Consider the following 26114-nt stretch of genomic DNA (forward strand, 5'->3'; position numbering starts at 1 on the left):
AGCAAGGATGGCACTTTAGCAGCATTATCAGGAGTCCCAAGATACCATCCCTTCCGAATTCGAGGGGTACTAGCAGGGCAAAGGTTGACTGTTCTTCTTGATAGTGGGGCAACTCACAATTTTATTGATGAGGGATTTGTCATGAAAAGAGGGCTTAAAGCAGAAGATTTTGAGGGATTCAATGTTACTGTAGCTGATGGATTCACTATGCCTTGCACACGGGTGGTGAAACAACTCAAGATGACCTTAGGAGATTATGAGTTATGTGATGACTTCTATGTGATTGGTATTGGGGAGACAGATCTTGTATTGGGTGTTCAATGGTTGCACTCTATCGGAGGCTATTACATGAACCATCAAACTATGGAGTTTAAATTTCATTCCAATGGGAAACAAGTCATATTGAGAGGGTTATCGAATGGAGCACCTAAGGCGGTCTCTGCAAAGAGGATGGAGAGGACTTTTCGAAGAGGACAAGTAACATGGGCAGCAGGAGTCATAATCCAACCAACAAGCTTTCCAAAGAATCAAGGTAATTTCCATTTTGAAATTCAAAATATTCTTGATAAGCATAGTATAGTTTTCAATGATTTGCCTCCAGGATTACCACCAGATAGAGGTTTTGAGCATGTTATAGAGTTAGAACAGGGTGCCAAACCAGTTATAACAACCCCATACCGCCATCCAAGAGGTTATAAGGAAGAAATTGAAAAAACTATTAAAGAACTCTTGGACATGGGATTCATAAGGCCTAGCTCTAGTCCATTTGCATCATCTGTGGTACTTGTCAAGAAAAAGGATGGTACAATGAGAATGTGTATAGACTACAGGGCTCTAAACAAGAAGACCATAAAAAATAGGTATCCCATACCACACATAGATGAACTCATTGATGAGTTACATGGTGCTGTTTACTTCTCAAAAATTGACTTAAGATCAAGCTACCATCAAATCCGAATGAGGAGTGAAGATGTGGAAAAGACTGCTTTCAGATGTCACTATGGGCACTTTGAATTTCTTGTTATGCCATTTGGACTCACTAATGCACCTGAAACATTCCAATCTTGTATGAATAAGGTATTCAGTCAGCATCTTCAAAAATTTGTTTTGGTATTTTTTGATGATATCTTGATATACAGTAAAACATGGGAAGAGCATCTAAAGCACATAGACACTATTTTGGGAATCTTGGAGCAGCAATCCTTCTATGCTAAGCTATCTAAATGTGAGTTTGGTTTGATAGAGATCCTATATTTGGGACATATTATAAGCTCTAAAGGAGTACAGGTTGATCAACAAAAAATTCAGGCAATTTTGGATTGGCCTCCACCCACTAATCTTACACAATTGAGAGGTTTCTTCGGGTTGTGTAGCTACTATAGGAGTTTGCCAAGGGATTTTCTCAGCTTGCTGCCCCCTTGACTGATTTGACAAAGAAAGGAGCTTTTGTTTGGACAGAAGATGCACAAAAAACATTTGATAAGCTTAAGGAGGTAATGAGTTCATGCCCTGTGCTTGCAATTCTAGATTTCTTTTTACCTTTTGTTGTTGAATGTGATGCTTCGGGAGAAGGTATAGGGGTTGTCCTAACTCAAAGGGGACATCCAATAGCATTTGAGAGTCAAAAATTAAATCAATCAGAGAAAGGGTACTCCATCTATGATAAGGAAATGTTGGCAATCATGCATGCACTTCATAAGTTTAGACAATATCTGGTATGTGAGAGATTCATTGTAAAGACAGACCATAATAGCCTTAGGTTCTTCTTGAACCAAAGGGATTTGAATGATCATCAACAAAAATGGGTAAAAAAATTGCAAGCTTATGATTTTGATATTGAATACATGAAAGGAAAGAATAATGTGGTTGTTGATGCTCTCTCAAGAAAGCCCACTTTGTGTTCCTTATCATCTATCTCTGCTGATTGGAAAGTCTCCATAATTTTAGAGTATGCTAAAGATTCATTTGCCACCAAGATTTTGGATAAGTTAGTGGATGATAACAGGTACAAGGTTGTTGATGAATTGATTTATTACAAGAACAGGATCTTCTTAGTGCCAGGGTCAAAAACTAAGGAGAGGATATTGAGGGTCTTTCATGACACACCTTTGGCTGGTCACCAGGGATACTTCAAGACATACAGGCAAATTCAAGAGTGGTTTTCATGGAAGGGTATGAAGGAGGATGTCCTTAAACACATTAAGGAATGTATGGTATGCCAACAAAGCAAGAGTGAGCAAAATTTTCCTGCAGGGTTGTTGCAACCACTTCCTATTCCCGAACAAAAATGGGAAAGTATTTCCATGGATTTCATCACTGGGTTGCCCAAGGTTCAAGGTAAAGATTGCATATATGTGGTGGTAGATAGACTAACTAAGTATGCACATTTTTTTCCTATCACATCTGATTTCAAGGCATCACAAGTGGTCGAATTGTTCTTCAAAGAAATTTTTAGATTACATGGTTTGCCTAGAAACATTGTTAGTGACCGGGACAGTAGATTCCTCAGCTCTTTTTGGAAGGAGCTCTTTCATTTGGTAGGAACTGAACTCACTCCCAGTACTAGCTATCACCCTCAAACAGATGGACAAACAGAGATAGTTAATAAATGGATAGAAGGATATTTGAGAAACTATGTTTCAAATCAACAACATGCTTGGGTGAAATGGTTACACCTAGGGGAGTATTGTTACAATACATCTCATCACATGTCTATTGGTATGCCTCCTTTTCGTGCTCTTTATGGTTATGATACCCTTTCCTTTGTTGATCTAATACTTTCCAATAGCAGAGTACCCGCAGTAAGTGATTTCATCAAGCAAAGCCAAGACATAATAAGGTCCCTCAAGGATAATCTACAACATGCACAAAACCAACAAAAGATATATGCTGACAGGAAAAGGATTGAAAGATCTTTTGAGGTGGGAGATTTGGTATTTGTTAGGTTGCAGCCATATAAGCAAAGCACCTTGAAGAGAAGTGGGGCAGATAAACTCAAGCCAAGGTTCTATGGGCCTTATTAAATCATCAAGAAGGTAGGAGAGGTAGCTTATGAATTGGAGCTCCCACCAAACAGCAAAATACATAATATTTTTCATGTATCTTGCTTAAAGAAGGTTCTAAGCTAGCAAACCATAGTATCTACAGAATTACCACCTCTTAATGATGAAGGGAAATTAGTTTTGATACCAGAAGAGATTTTGGATACAAGAGAGAAAAGGTTGAGAAATAGGAGCATCATAGAGCATTTGGTCAAATGGAAAGGATTACCACTAGAGGATGCAACTTGGGAAGGAGAACATATTCTTGAGAATTCCAACCTTCATTGCTTGAGGACAAGCAATATTTGGGAGGGGAGGACTTGTCATGTCCTCTATTCAAATAATTTTTTTAAAAAAAAACTTTGTTAAGGCAGGCAGGCTCCAAAAAGGTGAAATTTTGGAAAAAGGGGTTAATCTTTGGAAACCAATGGACTAATAAATAAAAATTATTATTAAATTATATTTTATTAACCCCTCTTGGATGTGAGTTAGGGTTATGCCCTCTTTAAAAGGGGTTTGGAGGCATTTTGGGCTCATTCTACATCTTGATTCTTGTTAATTTTCTTGTTGTTCTTCAGAGGCTGCCAAACATGTGGAGAAGGAGACCCAAGAATGGGAGTTTGTAGGTTTCCAGGAAGGCTAAGGATGGGAGTTTGAAGCCATTCCATGTGCATGCTCATACAGAGTTTTCCTTTGTGCTAAATAGTGCCGATTTGGGTGTTTTCGGGGTTGTTTTTGGTTTGAGTTTGGGTTTTCAGTTGAGTGTTTCATATCAGTTTGGTTTGCTACTGTATTTCAGAGTTTATGATGTTAAAATAGAGCTGAATATATGTATTGGGTCGTGATTAAACTTCTGAGATATTTTATGAGTGTTTTGTGGTATTTCTGGGCATTTTTGTGTTAATTTCGGGAGCCCGATTGAGCATAGTTTTGCCCTACATTTGTGAGCTGTTGTGTAAAGGCTATACAAATCTGGAAATGTCATTTTGTAGGCTGTTATGCTGCTGAAATTTTTGTAAAAATTTCCATTTTCAGATATATTAATAATTTGTGAAGTTGTGAAGTTTTTGGCACTAATTTGGACATACCCGATTTGGGTTTTATTGGGAAATTGGCAGATCTTTGTAATATTGGTTGTTTGATTTTAAAGTTTTTATTTGAGGCTAGAAATATCAATAAAAAATCAGTAAAGGGACATTTCACACTTTTCAAAAGATCTTTGACTAATGGTAATATTTAATACTTTACCATCTACAAATTTTTTAAACAATTCAGTTTGAGTCATGTCCAAAAGGTGTTTAGGATGTGGATCACATATTTTTGACCAAATTCTCAATTTAAGAACATCTCTTGAATTAGGTGATACTCTTGTATTATCATGCCAAAAATTTTCAATCAAACTTTTGATTTCACTAGTAAGTTTCATATCACATCTCAGGAGTTTACCACTAGAAGTCCATAAAATTTTTGTTGGATCACATTCAAAGTTAACCCTTCTCTTTACAGCTCTTTCTAAAGTCTTACGATTCACATTAAGATATCCACTTATGTTGGTAATCAATCTTTTGTCAGATGTTGATTTGTTAACTAAAGCTGTTGTTATTGCTCGTCGTGTTGCATTCTTATCTTTAGACCGACTTCTCTTTCTGATAACATCAAAGGCACTAGCAATAGTAGATACAACTTGTTTTAAAGACTCACTTTTATTCTTGGGTTTTGCATACATTCCCAACCTTCTCATTACTTTTCGCATTTTAGACATTTTAATTAGTTGCAACATTAGCTGACATTGAAACCCAAATTTCTTATTATAAAAAAAATGCCTATACAATCTATTAGCATGTGTCCTAATTTGTCTCCATGAAACCAATCCCTCAAGATTATCTAACACATCATTACGAATATGAAAATTATGTTCAGACACTTTACTATCATCCTGACATGTTTGTTCAGTAGTTGGTGTTTCTATGTCTACATTCATGCAATTTTTATTTTCAGATACTTTACTATTTTCACTGTTATTTGGGATTTGAATATCATTTTCAAATTTTTTTGGCATTTCTTTTGGGGCAAGCATTTCAATTGGAGTGTTTTGTGCATGATCGTTTGATAATTGCTTCTCATGAAGAAAATCTAAATCATTTAAATCGTAACTTGCTTCTAAAAAATCACCAATTTCATCACGAGAGAAAATTCGAGGGTTTGGAGACACACCTGTATTGAACGCATAATTAGAATGTGCACCTCAATTTTCTTGTATTGGGTTCTCTTCTTTGACTTCTTCATCCATCGTGGTATCTTCAATGTCTTTCTCCTTTGAAACATTGTTCAAGTCTCTAATTCTCTTTCTTCTCTCTCGTTGACATTGTGCTTCATTCTCTTTATTTGCTGCAATCTCCTAATCTGTCAAAACTCTTGCTTTCTTCTTTCTTCTTTGTTTTGATCCCATGTTTGCACTAGTTTTGAATTTGAATTAGTAGCTTGCAAATTGTATAAGAGGACAAGAAAATAGAATAAGCGTGACAAAATTCGATGTTGCAGGTCGAAACTATTGTTCAATCATTTCAATCATTGAAATTGGGTCGATGGGGCAGCTTTTGGGACCCAATGGGTACATTAGAAATGGGTACCCGATTTCTTAAAAATTGGGCACCCAATTTTTTAAAACTTGGGTACCCGTTTACAAATCGGGTGCCCAATTTTTAAAAAGTCGGTATAACAGTTTAAAGATATCAGGCACCCGATTTTTGAATTACAAATCGAGTGCCCGATTCATGAGACATGAGCGAAAATTTGGCATGGCTCTCAACTTTTGCATAGGGTTTTGCCTTGGGGAAAGGCATGGAATAGGCTTGGTCCCACCAAGCTATGCCTTTGTACTCCTTTTTTTCCTGAGGCATTTAATCGACAATTTTTGATATTGTCATAATTTTTTTATAGTCATTCCTATTGAATTTTTTGACGAGACAAAAACCCATTATAGGTCCTGCTGTTCTAATTTCAAAAATGTAAATTTTATAGTGTTATTAGTTTATTTTCTATTTTTCCATTATTTATTAATCAAAACTATCTCCTAAACGTTAAAAAGTGACATTCACTAAAACTTTAATAACTTTTTTGTTTTATAATTTTTCTTAAATTAATTTATATGTCATCAATCTACATACAATCTTTTGATGTTAAAAAAAAAAATTTGAAAAAAGTGAGATTTTGATTAAATTATGTGGTCCGTACACAAGAGGTTTTAAAATTTACCTTTATAGCCAATTAATAATTAATAATAATAAAATTATTCAATAAAAAATTAAGAAAAAATATTTTCATCAATCTTAGGTGTACTAAGTAACTCCCTTTAAAAGGATTTGCAAAAATTCATTTATTTGTGTCAAATTATGGTGTTCGTACACGAGCATGGTATGGTCCTAAAACAGGCATTTTGGAAAAGTGGTTTTTAAAGATCCATACCAAAAAAAATCTATCATATGGGTGCACAAATAAATTACATATTCAAAAACTAGATTCCGAACACTAAAAAAATTATTTCTGGAGTTTTTTAATATTCAATCTCTAAATACCTCAAAATTTGACATCAATTGACAAAAAAATTTTAAAACAGGGAAAACACTTCCACTTTTTGGCAAAAAGTGAGACCCAACTTCTTGCACTGACCCATATATATATATATATATATATATATATATATATATATATATATATATATATATATATATATATATATTCTCACTTATAAAAAATAATATTATTATTTCTAGTTACTAGTACATATAGGATTAGGTTAAGGTAGATAATTTACTAAATGATTAGTACAGTAATATATAGAGTAAGAGTTAGAGTTAGGATCTAAAGTTTACAATTTCATTTATATGACACTCGATGTTATGGTTAGGGTTAATAAGTGGTTAAATGTCACACTAAAATAAGGGACATGGTTAACGGAAGTATGAGATTTAGGTGTAGTGTTGAAGTATTTGGAGTATAACTATGGTTAGATTTGGGATATATGTTATACAAATGACTTGAATAGTGGATAAAATTTAATTCATGAAAGAGAAATTATAAGTCCCAACACAACAATTTAGATGATGTAAAAAATGTGAAAGAATATTTAAGAATCAATTTTATGAAAATTATTTCTCCATGATGATGTGAGAACATTATATATTGTTGAATTTTTAATAATGCTAATAAAAAATTTATTACAATGATTAAGAATTGTAATCAATAAATATGCCTATCATTAAGGACATCTATTTAGACGTATGATTTTCTTTCTTAATTAACATATTTAGTAGCCACATCCATTAAAGAAATGTTTTGTACAATAATAAATTTAATTTGTCTTGTTCTCTTCTTCATGAAAGTTACATAGAACAATGGGGAAACAAAACTACCAATACAACTAATTAGAAGTAAAATTTTGAAACTGGAGACAAGAATGAACTATATACAAAAAAATATCTTTGTAATGGTGTAAATACATGTCACATTCTTCAATGATTAGGATTTTTTGTGACCTTTATTTGAACAATGATTGTGAAAGATGTATTTCATCATTGAGGGAAACCCATCCACTTTTGTATGTGTCACACAAGAATTTTTATGCATCTTCCATATGCATTACTTCCATTTCCTCAACATAGTCAATTGGAAATATTGCATTCTCCACAATTTTAATTATAGTTTTGCATGTCTCTTTAATTATTTGTAGGCATTTGTCAAAATTTGTCTCAAAGAAATCATTTGAGGTCATTGAATTAGTCAAGCTGGTATCAAATAATGTTTGATTCTCTATTCAAGGCATCCGTGTAACTCAATAGTAACATGCAAACTTATAAAAAAAATCAACATATAGAAATAATCAGAATGAAAAAATATTAATAGTTAACATAAATTCTTTCGAATGAATAATGTTGAAAATAACATAAATAAAAATCAAAACTATTTCAAATAAAATAGTTAGATTGTAATGTTTGAAATATGGTGGCATTGCCTTCCACTTTTCAAACATTACAAACATAAATTTTAATAAAAATCCATATATACTATGAAAAATATTTAAATAAAACACATACATAATATAATTAAATAATGACAAAATATAAACTAAATATATGATTCATTTATTTTAAATTAATCATTAACTTTAATAAAATATAAATTCTATTGATAAGGTGACCTTGCCATCCACATTAATGATAAAATTTAATTATGAAATAAAAAATATAAATATTTTGAAACATGCAACTATAAAATAATTATGAAACATACAAATCTAAAACATGCAAACCAAAAACATTTTGAAATATGCAAATCTAAAACTAATATGAAACATGGAAATGTAAAATTAAATTGAAACATGCACATTAAAATTCTACAAATGAAATGTATTATCAAATATCTATATCAAATAGAGTTTGAATCAATTTGAATTCTAAATCTAAATCAAACATGTAAGAATTTGGTATAGCTCTAATACCATGTAATAATTTTCCTAAGGGTAAAATTTACCTAGGAACTAAGAACTCAAGCACAAGCACAATTGTAGACCAAAAAATGGATATGATCAATTAATCAGAGTATGTCCTAATGCATTTCTCTATTCAGCATGTGATGTAAAAACACACTAGGAGTGCCTGTATATAAAGGCCTCTCAAGAAGCACCTAGAATGTCTCTAGAAAGAACTAGGAGATAAGATAAGCATTATAACAACTAAGCACATGTCTTATCCATCATTCTAAATAAGTGGATAAGAATAACAAGGTTGTAAACACCATGTGCTTAATTAGTGTGCTAACTCCTGTGTTGTAGACACCATGTGCATAAAAGAGGTGTGGACTCCTGTGTTGTTGACATGACAACTCACAAGAGTACGCATACTCCAAGGTGGCTAATAAATAAATAATGAAAAATATGCATTAACCTAAGTAAACTTAAGTAAGTGTAAATAGTGAATAATTATTTACACCAACAAAACATATAAGGCTAAACCATATGAAACTTATTGAAATTGAAATCTAAATCAAAGGAGAATATTATAACTAATTTGAAACTAAAGCTACATTTAAATTTAGATAAATAACTAAATTTAAATCTAAATGAAAAACCAAAATAAAAATAATAAATAAAAATACAAATCTCACATGCAAAAAATTACTCCAAAACTTTAATCTATTCCTATTCAAAAACTCTAATTTGCTCCAATAATCTCCACCTCTTCCTCTCTATAAAAACACAAAATGAAAATGAAATGAGAAGCATTTGTTTTATAACATATGAGAGACTCCTCATATTCCCCAATAGATGTCTTTTGACATTCCATGAATTTGTTACAACTTCCGCCACTCCCCAAAAAAAATAAGCATATTGAATGTGCATGCAAAAATATATTTAGCAAAAAGAAAATGTTTTATATTTAAAAATTTAATCAAACTATTTCACCCCTATTTTTTTGGGTTCTATTTTTTAGCTTTATTTTTTTGGGTCCTATTTTTTGGCCCTATTTTTTGAATCTTATTTTTTGGACCCTTTTTTCAGGCCCCATTCTTTCAACATTTTTTTTAAATTTTATAATTCAATAATAATAAAATATATACTAAACATATGATTCATCTACTTTAAATAAATCATTAACTTTAATAAAATACAAATTATATTGATATGGTAGCATTATCATCCACATTAATGATAAAATTATACTTTGAAACATGCAAATGTAAAACTATTATGACATATTCAAATCTAAAACATGCAAACCAAAACTATTTTGAAAGAAGCAAATCTAAAACTAATTTAAAACATGCACTATTAAAATATACAAATGAAAAGCATTATATTAATATAAAATAAATGAATCAAATAGATTTTGAATGCAAATCTAAATCTAAATTAAAAAATGCAAGACTAAACTATTAAAAGAAAGCCTAAAGAATTTTGAATAGAATTCTAAATCTTAATGAAACTAATTAAAATTGAAATCTAAATCAAAGTAGAATATTATAACTAATTTTGAATCTCAATTTACATCTACATCTAAATCTAAGTGAAAGTCTAAATAAAAAATAGAAATCTCACCTACAAAAAGATTACTCCAAAACTTCAATCTACACCTGTTCAAAAACTCCAATTTAATCCTCCAATAATCTCCACCTCTACCTTCCTGCAAAAACATAAAATGAAAATGAAATGAGGAGCCTTTATTTTATAACTTGGGAGAGGCTCCTCATATCCCCCAATGGACGTCTCTTCACATTCCACGAATTATTTCAAATTCCCTCACTCCCCCCAAAAAATAAGCATGAATGCACATGCAAAATTATATTTAACAAAAAAAAATGATATTAAAATTATTTTGGTAGTATTTTTTTGGGCCCTATTTTTAAGGGGCATATTTTTTTGGTCCCTATTTTTTCAGGTCCTATTTTTTCAGGCCTATTATTTTGGCCTCCATTTAGCTTCCTACTATTTTGGCCAACTATTTTTTTTTTTGAAGAAAAGAGGGGTAAAAATTTATTCAATCAAAACCAAGTTACAGAGCATAAGGTAAAGGTCCCAGACAACACTACATACTCTTTTCTTCCACTAACAATTGCTCAAAGACCTCAAAATACTCAGAAGGTAACTCATCCCTACCTCTAATATCCCATCTGCCCACATTCTTTGAAGACCACTTTGCCAAACAATCTGCCACTCTGTTCCATTTGCGAGGGATATGACAAAAGGAGACAAAGTCCAAGGAGCTACAGAGACTTAGAATTTGTCTGGCCAAAGAGGCAAGTTGCCAACTAACATCCTCCAAGCTTTGGTCATTCAACATATCCACAAAAATTTGAGAATTAGACTCACAGATGATCTTCTTCAACCCTAAAGAGCATTCACACTCAACAACCATCTTGAAAACAAAGCCCTTCATCAAATTATTAGAATGTTGAACCTTGTAAATAGAGAAGAAAAAAATAGCATCACCATCATTACCTTTACCTATAGCCCCAATACTAGCATGACCAGGGTTCCCCTAAAAGGAGCCATCCATATTAATTTTCAAGATCACAGCTAGAGGGGGAGTCCACCTCCCAACCCAAAAAAATCATTGCTTAATAGGGCGAGATCTTTTTCCAAGAGTGCATCCCTAACTATTATTCCCCAAATTTAGATTCCTCACAATAACTTGATCACCAGAATCTATGGTAATAGACATATTACACTTTACAAAAGTAGTCTCCTAAAGCCTATTAAGAATCACCTTCCATAATTGAAAGCTTCCTAATTTGAAGTCACAAAAAATTTGGTGATTCTATTCTAGCCAAAGATTCCAAAGAATGAAAGCTGGCCCAACCATCTAGGAAACCTACAAGAAAGGAGTCTTCGTTGGAGGTCTACGCAAACTGTCCCAAAAATCAATTACAGAAGTAGAATGAATACAGCCCTGACACCAAGCTTCCCACCATCTATGCCATATCTCTCTCGAAAAGGGGTAGAGAAAAAACAAGTGGGAGGTACATTCCTCATTGTGTGAAAAAAGAAAGTAGATAGGCGGACCCTAAAAACCTTGTTTGTGAAGGTTCTCCCAAGTGAGGCATTTCTTCTAAGCCAACAACCATAAGAAAAAATTACATTTAGGCCAAGAAAAGTTTCTCCAAACCTTCTTCCACCATTGCACTTCATCTAGACCATGTAAGTTCATGTTAAGTGTAGCATATCCTTGAGCCATAGTAAATTTACCTTTTGGGCTAGGACTCCAAGCAAGAATGTCCCTCTCATTGAGGGAGCTACAAAACCTATTCTCCAAAGCTTTAGAAAGGAGGGCCCAATCCTCATCAGAGCCACCAATAGGCCACTCCTAAGGATCCTTACAACAAGTCACCTCAACCTGACCCAATTGCTTGATAGTCTTAAAATGTTCCACCTTAAACCATCCAGCACTAGTAAAAGTATGACAAAGAGGCAGAATCTAGGGATAGCAAGAGAGAATGGGAGGATGGTCATTCCAAGAGTCCTACCAAAATAGAGCCTCCGAGCTTCTATTGCAAATCTAGAAGAGACCCACCTTAACCAGTTGGGATCCCTTCTTAAGAGTGTCCCAAATACAAGAGCCTTTTCTCACCAAAGGAAGCCATGGTACATCAAAGCAATCAGCTCTAGGAAAGTGCTTATGGGTAAGAATCTTGGCCCAATCTTGATCTTGATTGTTGCACCATTGCCAGTATAGCTTGGCAACCAAAGTTGTGACAACAAGAGCCATCGATCTAAGACCAAGGCCACCCACATGCTTTAGCCTATGTATAGACTCCCACTTGACTAGACACCACTTCAAGGATAGAAGGCTTCCAGACCAAAGGAATTGTTGAGATAAAGCATCAAAGTCCCTCACAAAGTTAGAGGGAGGGACCTAAACACAACACCTGCAAATGGGGAGAGACTGCACCACAGTCTTTAATAGAACCACTCTCCCAATAGAAGATAACCACTTGTAAGTCTAGTGAGTAACCTTATTTTAAAATTTATCTAAAATCCCCTGCCAATAGCCCCTCCACTAAGCACCCAAGGACAAAGGGACCCAAAAGTACATCAAAGGGAGGGAGCCAATTTGGTATCTAAGAACTCTAGCAATCCTACTCTATGTAAGCTGAGGAGTATTAAAGAAATAAATAGAAGACTTATCATCATTAATCCTCTAATCTCAAGCTTTCAAATAGGTATCCAAAGCTTTCCTGATATTTACTACCTCATTGATTCTAGCCATGCCCATCAACTTGATGTCATCCAAAAACTGAAGATGAGAGTAGGAAGGACTATCCTTATTCTAGCTCCAACCTTGGATAAGACCCTGTCGCACCTGAGATCTTAGAAATCTGTCAAGACCCTCCGCCATGATAATGAATAAGTAGGGAGATAGTGGGTCCCTTTACCAAAGACCTCAAGAGGCATCAAATAGATTTGAAGGTTCCCCATTAATAAAAATTGAGAAGGAGGATGATGTCACACAGCTAAGAACCCAATCCACCCACTCCTTGTCAAACCCAAAAGTCAAAAGAATTTTTTGTAAGAACTCCCAACTCACTCGATCATAGGCTTTAGACATGTCCAGTTTAATGAACATAGCTTTCTCTTTAGAAATAGCCATAGAGTGGACTGCCTCCATTGCTATCATAACCCCATCCAGAATTTGTCTACCTTCAACAAAGCCACTCAGATATCAATGAACTGAGTAATGGCTTGAGTCTCTCAACAATCAATTTGGTGATGATCTTGTAGACAACATTGCATAACACTATAGCCCTGAATTGGTCCAATCGATTAGCCCCTTCTTTCTTGGGTATGAGAGCTAAGAAGGTAGAATTCAAAGACTTCAATATCTGTTTGTTCCTATGTGATTCTTGGACCACATCTAGGAGATCATATGTAACTATCTCCCAGAATTCTTGAAAAAACTCAATCGAAAATCCATCTAGGCCAGGGGCCTTGCCTTTCTTCATATTAAACACAAATTTCTCCAATTTAGGTAACAAGATAGGGGTTAAGAGGGCCTCATTCATCTTAGTAGAGACAAGGTGGGGAATACAATCTAGGATGGCTTGCTCTTCAGCCCCAATAGAAAGGTCCTCCCTAGTGAACATATTAGAAAAGTAATTGACAACTTTCCTAGAAATTTCTTCACAAGAAAAGATCTGAGTGCAATCAAATGTGACAAGAGAGGAGAGAGAGTTCCCTTGCCTCTGGACCTTGATTGAGTTATGAAAGAAAGAAATATTCCTATCCCCCTCCTGAAGCCAATCAATACAAGATTTTTGCTTCCATAAAATCTCCTCCCGAAGCTCCCATTCTTCCAGTTCCATAAGAACCGAGTACTCAACTTTACTAAGATCGGTGGTCAACCCCTCATCACGAATTTGACGAGTAATATTATATAGCTTGGTCTGAGCAGCAAGCTTCTGAGCATGTAAATTCCCAAAATGTTGTTTATTCCATCTCTAAAGCTTGTACTTCACATGTTGGATCCTCTTACTGAAAGTAAACATAGTCATTCCATGGGCAGGCTTCCCCTCATACCACCAATCCAACATATAGTCTAGAAGGGACAAGTCTCCTAACCACATCAACTAAAATTTGAAAGAGGGATTTTTGGTGGCACTATAAGAGGTGATGGAGAGTTTAATAGGCCAGTGTTCAGAGCCCCTCCAATCAAGAATTTCAAAACTGGTGGCCCACCTATTGTTCATCCAATAACAAGAAACTAAAAATCTATCAAGCCTTTTTGAGATAGCCTTGCCACCGCATCTCTGATTATTCCACATAAAGGCACCATTAGTTGGCTTTACATCAATGAGATTCAAGAAGCCAATCATATCCCTGAGCAGATTTGAAGACCTGTCTAGCCTAGCTAATCCACCTCATTTTTCATCCAAACTAGTAACAGCATTAAAATCTCCAACCACAATTCATGGAAGAAATAGGTTCAAGGACCAAATGAATCTAATATGAGCCCATAAATGGGACTTACCTAAAAAAGTCAGTAGGAGCATAAATATTGGATAAAAGACACCTTTCTCCAGTTTCAAAACTAGAGGCAACCAAAGAAATGGAGGACTGATTAGAAATCCACCATAAGGGGGAAACTTTCTTTGGGTTCCAAAAGCAAGCCACCCCTCCCAAACTATTCAAAGAACCCACCCACTACCAAGATCCTTGGGGTCAGATTCATGGGGTATAGATAGCCAAACCATCCACTATAAGATTAGTTTCCTGAATAAAGACCACATCTGGAGATTAAGACTCAATTAAACTACGAACAACCTTTTGTCTGGGGATGTTGCTCAACCCCCTTACATTCCATGACAAAACAATCATTTATGGGGTTGGAAGAAATGTGAATCAATGGGTTTTACAGACCTCGAGTCAACCAAATTTTCACCCATTATCTTCACCTTCTCTTGATCAGTCTTTCAACCACTTTTTGAATTTTTATCTAAAGGCCCCTTTTTGAAGGATTTTTGTTGTATGCCTAAGATAAGAGGAGCCTTATTGCACTTTACAGAATCTGAGGTCCCCTTAGGTGTAATGGGATCAAGAGTCGCAAAAACTAAGCCCTTCGAACCCTGTGACCCTCGGAGGTCTCCAATATCCTGAATAAGAGGCGGCAAATCAATATCCAATTGTCAAATTTGTTGGTCCCCTACAAATAGAATCAGATCCTCTGTCTGCATATCTTCAACTAGAATTTCATGTTGACCTATAACCCTAGGAGAGAGCTTAATTGGATTTCCTTCCTCTTGGACCATATCCTCAAGAGCTTCAAATATGTTAAAGGTGTCATCGGTTTGCTTGTCCATCTAGGTTCTCTTTTTACCCTTGCCTTTGTTATGAGACTTGACCTAAATAAATCCCTCACTATCAACAGGTCCATTAGATAAAGGGTCCTTCCCCATGTCCTCCTTAGGGGGACTAGAGACAACCAAGGAGGGGGACTTATTCCTAGGACATCTGCGATGTAAATGACCATATTCATGGAAAATTTTGCATCTGAATGGAAGGGTCTCGTAATCCAACTGTTGGATCCAGGAAGATGATCCCATGCAAATCTTCATAGAATCTGGCAATGGATTATTTAAATCAAGTTCAACACAAATGTGGGAAAAAGAAATTACCTTACAATCTTGCGTCTGAGTACCGAACCCACAAGTTTTCCAAGTAGCAAAGAGATTGAGTGAAGAATGTCTTCCCTCCAAAATTCCAAAGGAAGCCTCGATAAGCAAACCCACACCAGAACTCACGAGGGGATCTCCTCAGCAAAGTTGAATCCCATGTGCCAAGGTTTGATGAAGAGCCCCACCTGGTTAAAGAAATAGGGCCCCCCTTCAAAAGTCTAATTCATGTCCATCATGCTTGAAAAGATAACCATAAAATAGTTATTGGCTGCTAACAAAATCTCCATATCTACTTCCGGGTTCCACGCCCAACAAGACAAGGATTCTAGCATAGGCAAAGAAAGGCAAAGGCCCAGAAATTTACAAATAAGGGCATGATTACTCCAGTATTTGAGATCCTCTAAGACTTGTTCTAGTTGTATAACCAAAATAGGCCGGTCCTCAGATCTCTACAAGCAACCGTTAACTTTCTTTAATCATATCATCCCTTTTGGAGAGGAATCACCTTTCCCTCACTTGGGGTTTACCATTCAAAGTCTTATTATTGACATGTAGCAAAAAAGATGGCTCACCCATGTTCATATCTCTAATAGAAATCTGTGAAGAGGCTACCCCTTGGTTTCCCATTCACCAATGAATCAGGATGTAGCAAGAAGGAAAGGAAGATGGGGCAGAAGCCCCACACTTGTCAAATGTCGTAGGTCCCCCTCCAAATCCGCACCCTAGGCGTTGCATGCTTCAAAAAAATGGCCACCCACGGGCTTAATGCAGGCCAGGCCAGTCCCAAACTAACAAACACCTGTGGTTGAAGATCCCTAGCCCCTCAAATAGCACAAACCCCTCTCAAACACCCAATTCCCAATCGCAGGTCAGCTAGGGCACATAGGCCCTAACACAAACCTAAAATTCATTCGCCATCCTTCCGCTAGATTTTGGCCAACTATTATTTTGGGATTTTTTATTTAATTTATGACTTATTAATTTAATATTTAATTTAGAAGTTTGTAACTGCTCTCTTTTCTTTTTTATTGACAAGGAATCTTGGCATATTCCCGTGCTGGGCATTTGTGTTGCGATTGTATAAAATGTCTCTCGGCATAATTAAATTATATAATAAAGAAATCATATCATATAATACTGTTTTTTTAACACTAGAAATGTAAAATATATATTTTTTAAAAAACATTTCAATAAAATATTAACCTACATTATAAAAAAACAATAGTATAATTTCATTTTGTTCTATTTTTTATTATTGTTGTTATTAATATTATTATTATTTACCCATTGACATTCATTCCATGTCCAAGTTGAAAGCAAAGAAGATCTTACCATACACTTCAGTAATCAAAGCCTTCAAAATTATTGGTGCAATAATGGCCCTTTTTAAACTAGAGTAGGCCTTATTGATATGTAAACTTGCTATCTACATTCAAACTTGACAATGGTCATTTAAATATATATACATTGAAACTTTTTAGATTTTTAGAATTAATAATAAAAAGCAACCCTAAATTAACTTAAAGGTTATTATGTGCTTTCTTACATCTATATATTTTTCCATTGACTTGTAATAGTTTATAAATTTTAAGTTAATGTTTTTAGATTGTAGTTCTTAGTTTTCGTAATATGTACATTAAAGTGTATTGGTCATAGTATAGTGTTTTTTATAATTAAAGTAGTAAGAGGGTACTTGTTTATGGAACAAAAGAACTAGTCCATTAACAATTGCAGCTAGCATATTCACATCAAAAGATAATGTAGTCAAAACTTATCGATTTATGTTTATGAGTAGGATTTCATGGTATAGTTTTAAGTATTCAAAACACATATCTTTTATATTCTTAATGTTTTGATCAAGGCTATTGAGCCACTACTTGTATTTCATGAGTAGTATCTCACAAGAATGTAGCTTCCAAGTCAAAAACATGTTTTATGAGTAGAATTCCATTATATAGTTTTCAATCAAATTCAAAACACATATCTTACAAAGGAGGACACTTACTTTTTTTTTTCAATTATGTTTTATATTCTTTAAGTTTTAGTTGTCTATAAAGCCACTACTCATATTTTATGAGTAGTGTCTCACAAGAATGTAGTTTAAAGTCAAACTTATTGACCTACATTTCATGAGTAATGGTTCATATAGTTTAACTATAAACTACTTACTATTCACAAGGTATGAGTTAATATTTGAGTAAAAAAGTACACAATAAAATGAGTTAATGTCTAAAGTATCTCCTAATTAACAGTTACATTAATGAAAAATTAGATTGTCTACTTACAAGGTGAGAGCCAAACAACAAATCCTTAGAATGCCTACCCAAAAAGTCACGAATCATTGCAAAACCTTTTGAAAAGTTTCATATCATATAAACCACTACTAAAATGACTAATGCAGTCTATTATTTGGGCATTACATGCTTGGTTTCAATAGAAAAAGCCAAGTTCAAATAGTTTCCATTCTTGTAAACTCAATGTGCCAAGAATGAATCATTGGAAAACCTTTTGAAAAGTTTCTTATCATATAAAACACTACTAAAATGACAAATGTGGTCTATTATTTGGACATTACATGGTTGGTTTCCTTAGAAAAATGTTCAAATAGTTTACATTCTTGTAAACTCAACTTGCCAAGTGAGCATTGTCTCATTACCTTAAAATAATAAGGTTTTGTTTCATTATTTGGGAATGAAGAGTGGAAAGTGAACATTATTAACTGGCTGCTATACTGGCAATAACTTTACAAGCAAAGCACATAAGTTTGCAACAAGGAAACATGATTGATGGAGTGTTCAGTCTGGGGTAGCCAAAAGAATTTTCCCATACCATGTCTCTCAGACAGCACAGTTAAGGCCTTGTACAACATTAGTCTATTATATCCTCACTGTAAGCCATTCTTCTTTGATTTTGCTGAACCATTTTGAATTTGGAAATCACATACACCTTTTTCTCACCACGAATGAGACTGGAGAGTGACAAGCTGAGAGAGATAAGACAGAATACCTTTTTGAAACTTATCTTCCATGGACCATATCTCTGTATATCTTCAGGATAAATTAATTTGAAGTGGAGAAGCCCCACAAGGCCACTCAAAACCTACTCTTCCACTATAGATCCATCTAGGTTATGGTTTCCTTTAGGATCATATGGTATTCATAATGGTCAACATCATTTCACTGTGCTTTCTATGAAAATTTTTAGAAATTGGAGATACCACCACCGCCCATCTTTGCATATAAAGAATGTCATGAGGGGCAAAGGAAGAACAAGGTTGAGAGTAATGATACCCCTCTTGTGAATCATATGAATGCTCAAGTAGGGAAAACTGATAAAGCTTATTCTCTTTCAGATTAAGGAAACTCAAGTGAGAACCAGTCTGTTCCTGCCCTAATGGTACATACTAATCATCTTTTGTGTGTTAGTTGAAATAAGTTTTAGACTTTACTGGCATATTAGATTCTTTTAATATAATTATGTTTATGTTAGCTCTGAGATATGAGTGTGAGCTCAAATTTCCAAGTTCAAATTGTACATGGACTTTATTATTTCCACTTTTTGATATCGAAGACCAACTTGTTTTTCCATTTTCTGTAGCACCACCTTGTTGAACCTTCCTATCTTTTGTTTCATCTGAGGCCTTACTTTTTCAGATATAAACCCCACTAACTGAAAAGCAAATAGATGTGCTTCTGATTTGTTTCAAACATAGCTACAGAGCTGCCAAAGCAAGGCTCCACAAGCATATTACTATTGTACATGTCAATCCCTGCTTGTAGACTATTACAGATCTTACAATTTCGTTATTTTTCTAACAGGCCCATCATGGAGAGTTGAATTCATCAGGCACAGGAGGAAATGTCCAAGTTGTTGATTATAAGGGCAATCTTGTAGACAAGACCAAAACTGGGGGTTGGCTACCTGCAGTTTTCATACTAGGTATATAAGATTTAATATCTCAATGCTAAAGTTTAGCCCCGATGTTTTGGAAAATTGATTATAGCATATGACTAATCCAGAGGCCTTGCAGGGGTTGAGCTATGCGAGCGGTTGACAACTTTAAGCATAGCTGTAAACTTGGTAACATATTTGGTGAATACCATGCATCTTCCTAGCGCACAATCTGCAAATGTAGTGACAAACTTCCTGGGGACTTCCTTCATTCTCTGCCTTTTTGGAGGCTTTCTTGCTGATTCCTTCTTGGGAAGATACTTGACCATTGCCATTTTCGCAACAGTTCAAGCTTTGGTAGGCTCCTACTCCACTACAATATCATAAATTAAAAATAACAGATTCCCACAGTCCATAGATAATGTTTGACAATTTTTTCAAATAGATTGTATAATATCAACACTTGGGATCACACTCCATGATCCATCATCAGTTTCTGATATTCTTATGCTCTCTTTATCATCCTGATGATGAATCAAGGAGTTTGATACAAAACATCGATTGGAAAACTATTACACAATCTATCCGGAAAATTGTCAAACAACATCATAAATTGCCGAGGAGTCTCTTATATTCATACCTATTTGTAAACTGCAGGAGAAATGCACTTATTCGGAAGCTAAGGCACAAGGTGCTATTTTATTATATGTATTTGTTTTTTCAGGGAATAGGTGTTTTGACAATCTCTACTACACAGCCACAACTGAGTCCTCCTCCATGCATGCACAATCAGGGTTGCCAAGCAGCAGATGGTGGACAGCTTGCTGTTCTCGATGTATCTCTATATCTTATTGCATTTGGTACTGGAGGTCTGAAATCCAGTGTCTCTGGCTTTGGAGTTGATCAATTTGATGAAAGCGATAAGAAAGAGAGGAGTCAGATGGATTACTTTTTTAACAGATTCTTCTTCTGCATTAATATGGGTTCCCTACTTGCTGTGACTGTGCTTGTGTATATACAAGACAATGTGGGAAGAAGCTGGGGGTATGGCATTTGTGCATCCTGTATGCTGCTTGCCATCATCATTTTCTTGGGAGGAACAAAGAAGTATAGATTCAAGAAGACCACATCAGGAAGCCCACTGGTTCAAATTGCTCAAGTTCTGGTAGCAGCTTGGAGAAACAGGAAGCTGAATCTCCCTGCAGATGACACTCACTTGTATGACGATGCTAGTCCAACATCTCCATCCCACAGGAGAATACCACATACAAATCAGTTCAGGTGAGTGCTAATTCTGTTACATTGGCTAGACCTAGATAGTATATATAGTAACTAGTTTTTAGGCAAGAGCTTACAGTTCAATGATAACTTATGAGCTTCTTATGTGGGAGGTCTTCAGTTTGAGTAAACTCGAACTTAACACATAATAATGGTAATTTATGAGCCTCTCATATGAGAGGTCTACTCGAACTTAACACATAATAATGGTAACTTATGAACCTCTCGTGTCAGAAGTCTTCAGTTCCAATCTACTTAAACTTAGCACATAATAATGGTAACTTATGAGTCTCTCGTGAAAGGTTTTAAGTGGGAGGTCTTAGGTTCGAATCTACTTGAACTTAACACATAATAATAATTAACCAGCTTCAGCCCAAAAGTTTAATGATGTATTTGCCATGGTGAAACAATGCAGATTTCTGGACAGAGCTGCCATAGTAGACTTATCAATGGAGGAAGCATCCTATTCGAGTCCATGGAGGCTGTGCCCCGTGAGAAGAGTAGAAGAGATGAAGACGATAATTAGAATGCTGCCAATATGGGCAACCACAATAATGTTCTGGACCACCTATGCTCAGATGGTAACATTCTCAGTAGAACAAGCCTCCACCATGAAGAGAAACATTGGCAAAAACTTTGAGATCCCCGGAGCCTCCTTGACAGCATTCTTTGTGGGTGCAATCCTACTCACACTTGCTTTCTATGATCGCCTCATCATGCCCCTGGCAAGGCGTTGGACGGGCAAACAAGGAGGTTTCACAACACTCCAGAAAATAGGGTTTGGATTGGCCTTGTCTACTTTAGCAATGGCTGTCGCAGCACTGACGGAGATGAAGCGTCTCAAGGTAGTGAAACATCATCATCTTTGGGAGAAGCCAAAATCCACTGTTCCCATCAGTGTATTTTACCTTATTCCGCAGTTTTTCCTGGTTGGGTCAGGAGAAGCCTTTGTATATACAGGGCAATTGGATTTCTTCATCAGGGAATCCCCTGATGGCATGAAGACAATGAGCACTGGCCTTTTCTTGACTACTTTAGCCATTGGTTTCTTCATCAGCAGCCTTTTGGTTTCTATTGTTAATCATGTGACCATGACCCACTCTCACCAGGGGTGGCTCTCTGACAATGTGAACAAGGGAAGGCTAGATAGCTTCTACTGGCTGGTTGCCCTGGTGAGTCTACTCAACTTTGTTGCATACTTGATAGTTGCTAATTGGTATACTTACAAGGAAACAAGGAACCCCACAAAAGGAAGATCATCTACAGATGATGATGGGGAGGGGTTGCAGTTGGCAGAGTCCACTTCGGCTCAAAAGGAGGGTGTGGAGGGACATCTTTGAATGATACAATGTATAAGTGGTGGGCACTTATCATCAAGTTGAGTAAGGGGAGGACTGAAATGCAAAAATCAGTTTGCAAGATCGACCCTATTTTAGTCTCATCTGCAGTGCTCAGAAGTTTAAGAATGTTTAATCTATGTTGATAAAATGTAGAAGTGGTGGGTTCATCATCAAGTTGCGTAAGAGGAGGATAGTAATGCAAAACTTAATTTACCAGAGTGATTCTATTTTAAACTTCGTTCCCAATGTTTAGAAGTTCAAGGATGTTTAATCTATGTCAATTATTCAAGACCAAAATCTCAGAAATTTCTAGCGTATGGATCATCTCCACGTGCTCCCTATTTCATGGCCCACTATGGTATGGAGATGCCAGTATAATATTTCCCAGAAGACGTCTCTTAAATCAATCCTTTTGTATAAAATAAGTCCTTGTTTTCCAAAGAATTTAGATTGCTTTGATTTATTTTGTATATGTAAATGTATCTATCTTTTAAAGAGATTGGGTTGTGTACGGTGCCTATCTAACAATGGATGATCTTTTAAAGTTCTTTGAATGCACTTTTCAAACAAATTGACTGTTATTGTAGTGCGTATTAAATTATAGGATTTCCTTTTCTCAAGTCAATCAATGTTCTAACAATGGATGATCTTTTAAAGTTCTTTGAATGCACTTTTCAAACAAATTGACTGTTATTGTAGTGCGTATTAAATTATAGGGTTTCCTTTTCTCAAATCAATCAATGTAAGTTTACATGGTCATGTGTGCAAAAAGTATTTGGTTATAATCTCAAAGGTAAGGAATAAAGAATGCGATAGTGGATGATTTGATCTTTCATGACATGTGTCTTCATATGCCTAGTTCAAATGTCTAGTTCATCAAAGAGTGGGATACAGAGCAGTTTGTTTTGACTTCATTACCAATCAGAATATAAAATTTAAAAGAGACAAAAATATGGCATGTATCTTCTATGACACCTCATAAACATAAAATGGAGGATGTGATTTATATGCGATGACTTCAGCTGTTACTTATTTTCCCCTGTCTAGGCGAGGACGAGTATATGGTTGATCTTCAAATGAAATGAAGCACTATAAATATAAATATATTTCTAGTTATGTAATAATTGATATAATTTACTGTATATTATCCGTCAAGTTATCACTATTTTTTAAAGAGTTTTTAGAATGTTTTTATTGTAGTTAAAGTTTTCGATGCAACACGAAATTAGAACCTCTCTTAAATTGCATTTTCTAATTCATTGACTGTCACAAAACAGTCCAAACAGCAAGCAAGTGGAAAATTTATTCATTACTATAGACCAACTGGTTTTCCAACCGGCATTCTTCCTGTAACAAACTCAGCTTCTTTATCTATTCAATTCCGGTTATTGTAAAAGGTATTTCTGATTTAAATCCTCTTACAAGCCAATCCATAGAATCAATATCAAATATGTTTGATGGTTTTTGAAAACCAATATTTAACCCACCAAGAATCTTCAACAAAAAAAAACATCAGATTTTTTTCCTTTTATAAAACCCAAATCTTCATTCAACTCCAACTTCATATCTAAACAATATCAACATTCCCCAACCAGATTTCAATTTTCTTGCACAATATCATTCAAACTCAATTTCATAAATCGATAAAACTGAACTTCAAACCATACTCCCCAATCTTGAATCAATAAAAATTCCATAACAAATAAAATCTGAACTTCACAATGAAAAAAATCTGATTTGTACATTTTAAAATAGATACAATTTTAATCCATGATTTAGCCACACCATTATGAAATCCCATTCAATGTGATAGAAGAACCGGTCTCAACTCCAAAAATAGCATTATAATAAAAAATCCACTCTCATGTTTCTCCTTCAAACCAATATGACTATGCATAAAATTCAGAATTTTACATCAGCAAATGGGCTTCGGGTTTCCTTCAAATGGATACCGCTGCACAAAGCATTGATATCAAACAAGAACATAAATATACTATGCCGAGGAAACTCATTAAATTAGAAGAAAGTGATTGATATGAAAAAATCCATTCTTTCAAATTTAACTAAAAGAAGAATGCCAACCGATTCTTGAATTCAGTTTTCTGAACAGAGAAAAATATTTATTCAAAAAATGTGTATGTGTATGTGTATATATATAATGTCGAGAGTCATCCTTCTTGAGGCACCTATTTTAATTTAAATTGTAAGAAAAAAATTTTGTGTTGGATACAATTTGACTTAAAATAGCTGCCTCAAGAAGGATGACTCTTGGCATTTTATATATTAATTTATATATATCTATATAGAAGTATTTTTTTATTTTTGATAAAGTTAGTATCGATTTATTTGTTTATTTTTATGGTTAGGATTAGGATTAGGGTTAGAGTTAGAGTTGCGGTCAAGGTTAACATTAGGGTTATGGTTAGAATTAGAGATAGAGTTCGGATTAAGGTCAAGATTATGATTAGAGTTAGAGTTAAAACATAAATTTATATATGTATAAATTTAAAATATATATATAAATTTAAATATATATATAAGTAATTTTCTATTTTTCTATTTTTTTATAAAGTTAGTTTCGATTTATTTGTTTATTTTTATGGTTAGGGTTACGATTAGGGTTAGAGTAAGAGTTAGGGTTAGTGTTAGGGTTAGAGTTAGAGTTGGGATCAGGGTCAATGTTAAGGTTAGGGTTAGTATTAGAGATAGAGTTAGGATTAGGGTCAGGATGATGATTAGAATTAGAGTTAAAATATTAATTTATATATTTATATATAAGTATTTTTCTACATTTATTAGAGATAGAGTTAGGATTAATCAGGATTATGATTAGAGTTAGAGTTTATATATATATATATATATAAGTATTTTTCTATTTTTCTATTTTTTATAAAGTTAGTATCGATTTATTTGTTAATTTCATGGTTAGGGTTAGGATTAGGATCAAAGTAAGAGTTAGGGTTAGGGTTAGTGTTAGAGTAAGAGTTAGGGTTAGGGTTAGAGTTAGAGTTGGGGTCAAGGTCAACGTTAGGGTTAAGGTTAGAATTAGAGATAGAGTTAGAATTAGAATCAGGATTATGATTAGAGTTAGAGTTAAATATTAATTGATATATACATATATATAAGTTTTTTTCTATATTTATTAATTCAAAATATTAATTTACATGCATGCATACACACACACACATAAGTATTTTTCTAATTTTCTAATTTTATTTAAAGTTAGTATCGATTTATTTGTTTATTTTTATGGTTAGGGTTAGAGTAAGAGTTAGTGTTAGGGTTAGGGTTAGGGTTAGGATTAGGGTCAGGATTATGATTAGAATTAGAGTTAAAGTTAGGGTTAGATTTGGGGTTAGTGTTAGGGTTAGAATTATGGTTAGGGTTATTAATAGGGTAAGAGTTGGGGTTAGAGTTTGAGTTAGAGTTAGAATTAGTGGTAGAGTTAGGGTTAGAAGTAGGGTTAGGGTTAGAGTTAGAATTGGATTTAGGGTTAGAGTTAGGATTAGAATCAAGGTTAGGGTCAAAGGTAGGGTTAGTTTTAGGGCTATAGTTAAAGTTTGGATTAGCATTAGGGTTATATAATCATTATATACTTATATACAGTTAAAATAAATAGGAACTTTGTTGTGAAATTGGATGTTATTATTCTCATACATAGATTAAAGGAGAATTATATCTCATTGTACAATTATTTAGATAAAGTAAAATGACAAAATTGGAAGATATGAATTCACTACATGGAGAACATTTCTCCATAATGATGTAAGTACATGACATATTCTTCAGAGATAAATTTTGTATTGTGACCTTCATTTGTAAATCTAAGATCATTGTACACTTCTTTCATCATAGATGGAAACGTGTCTACTTTTGTAGATGCATTATAGACAAATCTTGC

General features: G+C 34.5%; 1 protein-coding gene across 1 annotated transcript; it reads left to right on the forward strand.

The window, feature by feature from the left end:
• Positions 1-18982: 18982 nt before the first annotated feature.
• On the forward strand, positions 18983-22213 carry LOC149534524 (protein NRT1/ PTR FAMILY 6.2-like). Its single transcript, XM_089804017.1, has 5 exons — positions 18983-19100; positions 19523-19643; positions 19735-19952; positions 20320-20876; positions 21289-22213. The coding sequence occupies exons 1-5, from the start codon at positions 19098-19100 to the stop codon at positions 22211-22213; spliced, it is 1824 nt and encodes a 607-aa protein (XP_089660143.1). The 5' UTR covers positions 18983-19097.
• Positions 22214-26114: the final 3901 nt, after the last annotated feature.

This window comes from Cupressus sempervirens, chromosome 10 (genome assembly GCF_028749045.1).
Source record: "Cupressus sempervirens isolate cs-2001-9-10 chromosome 10, ASM2874904v1, whole genome shotgun sequence".
Taxonomy (NCBI): domain Eukaryota; kingdom Viridiplantae; phylum Streptophyta; class Pinopsida; order Cupressales; family Cupressaceae; genus Cupressus; species Cupressus sempervirens.

Bases quoted from the DNA above. Each gene is read 5' to 3' on its own strand.
- LOC149534524 (XM_089804017.1), top strand. The intron at 19,644-19,734 runs GTATATAAGATT...GAGGCCTTGCAG, and splicing joins ACCTGCAGTTTTCATACTAG to GGGTTGAGCTATGCGAGCGG. The intron at 19,953-20,319 runs GTAGGCTCCTAC...TTGTTTTTTCAG, and splicing joins TCGCAACAGTTCAAGCTTTG to GGAATAGGTGTTTTGACAAT.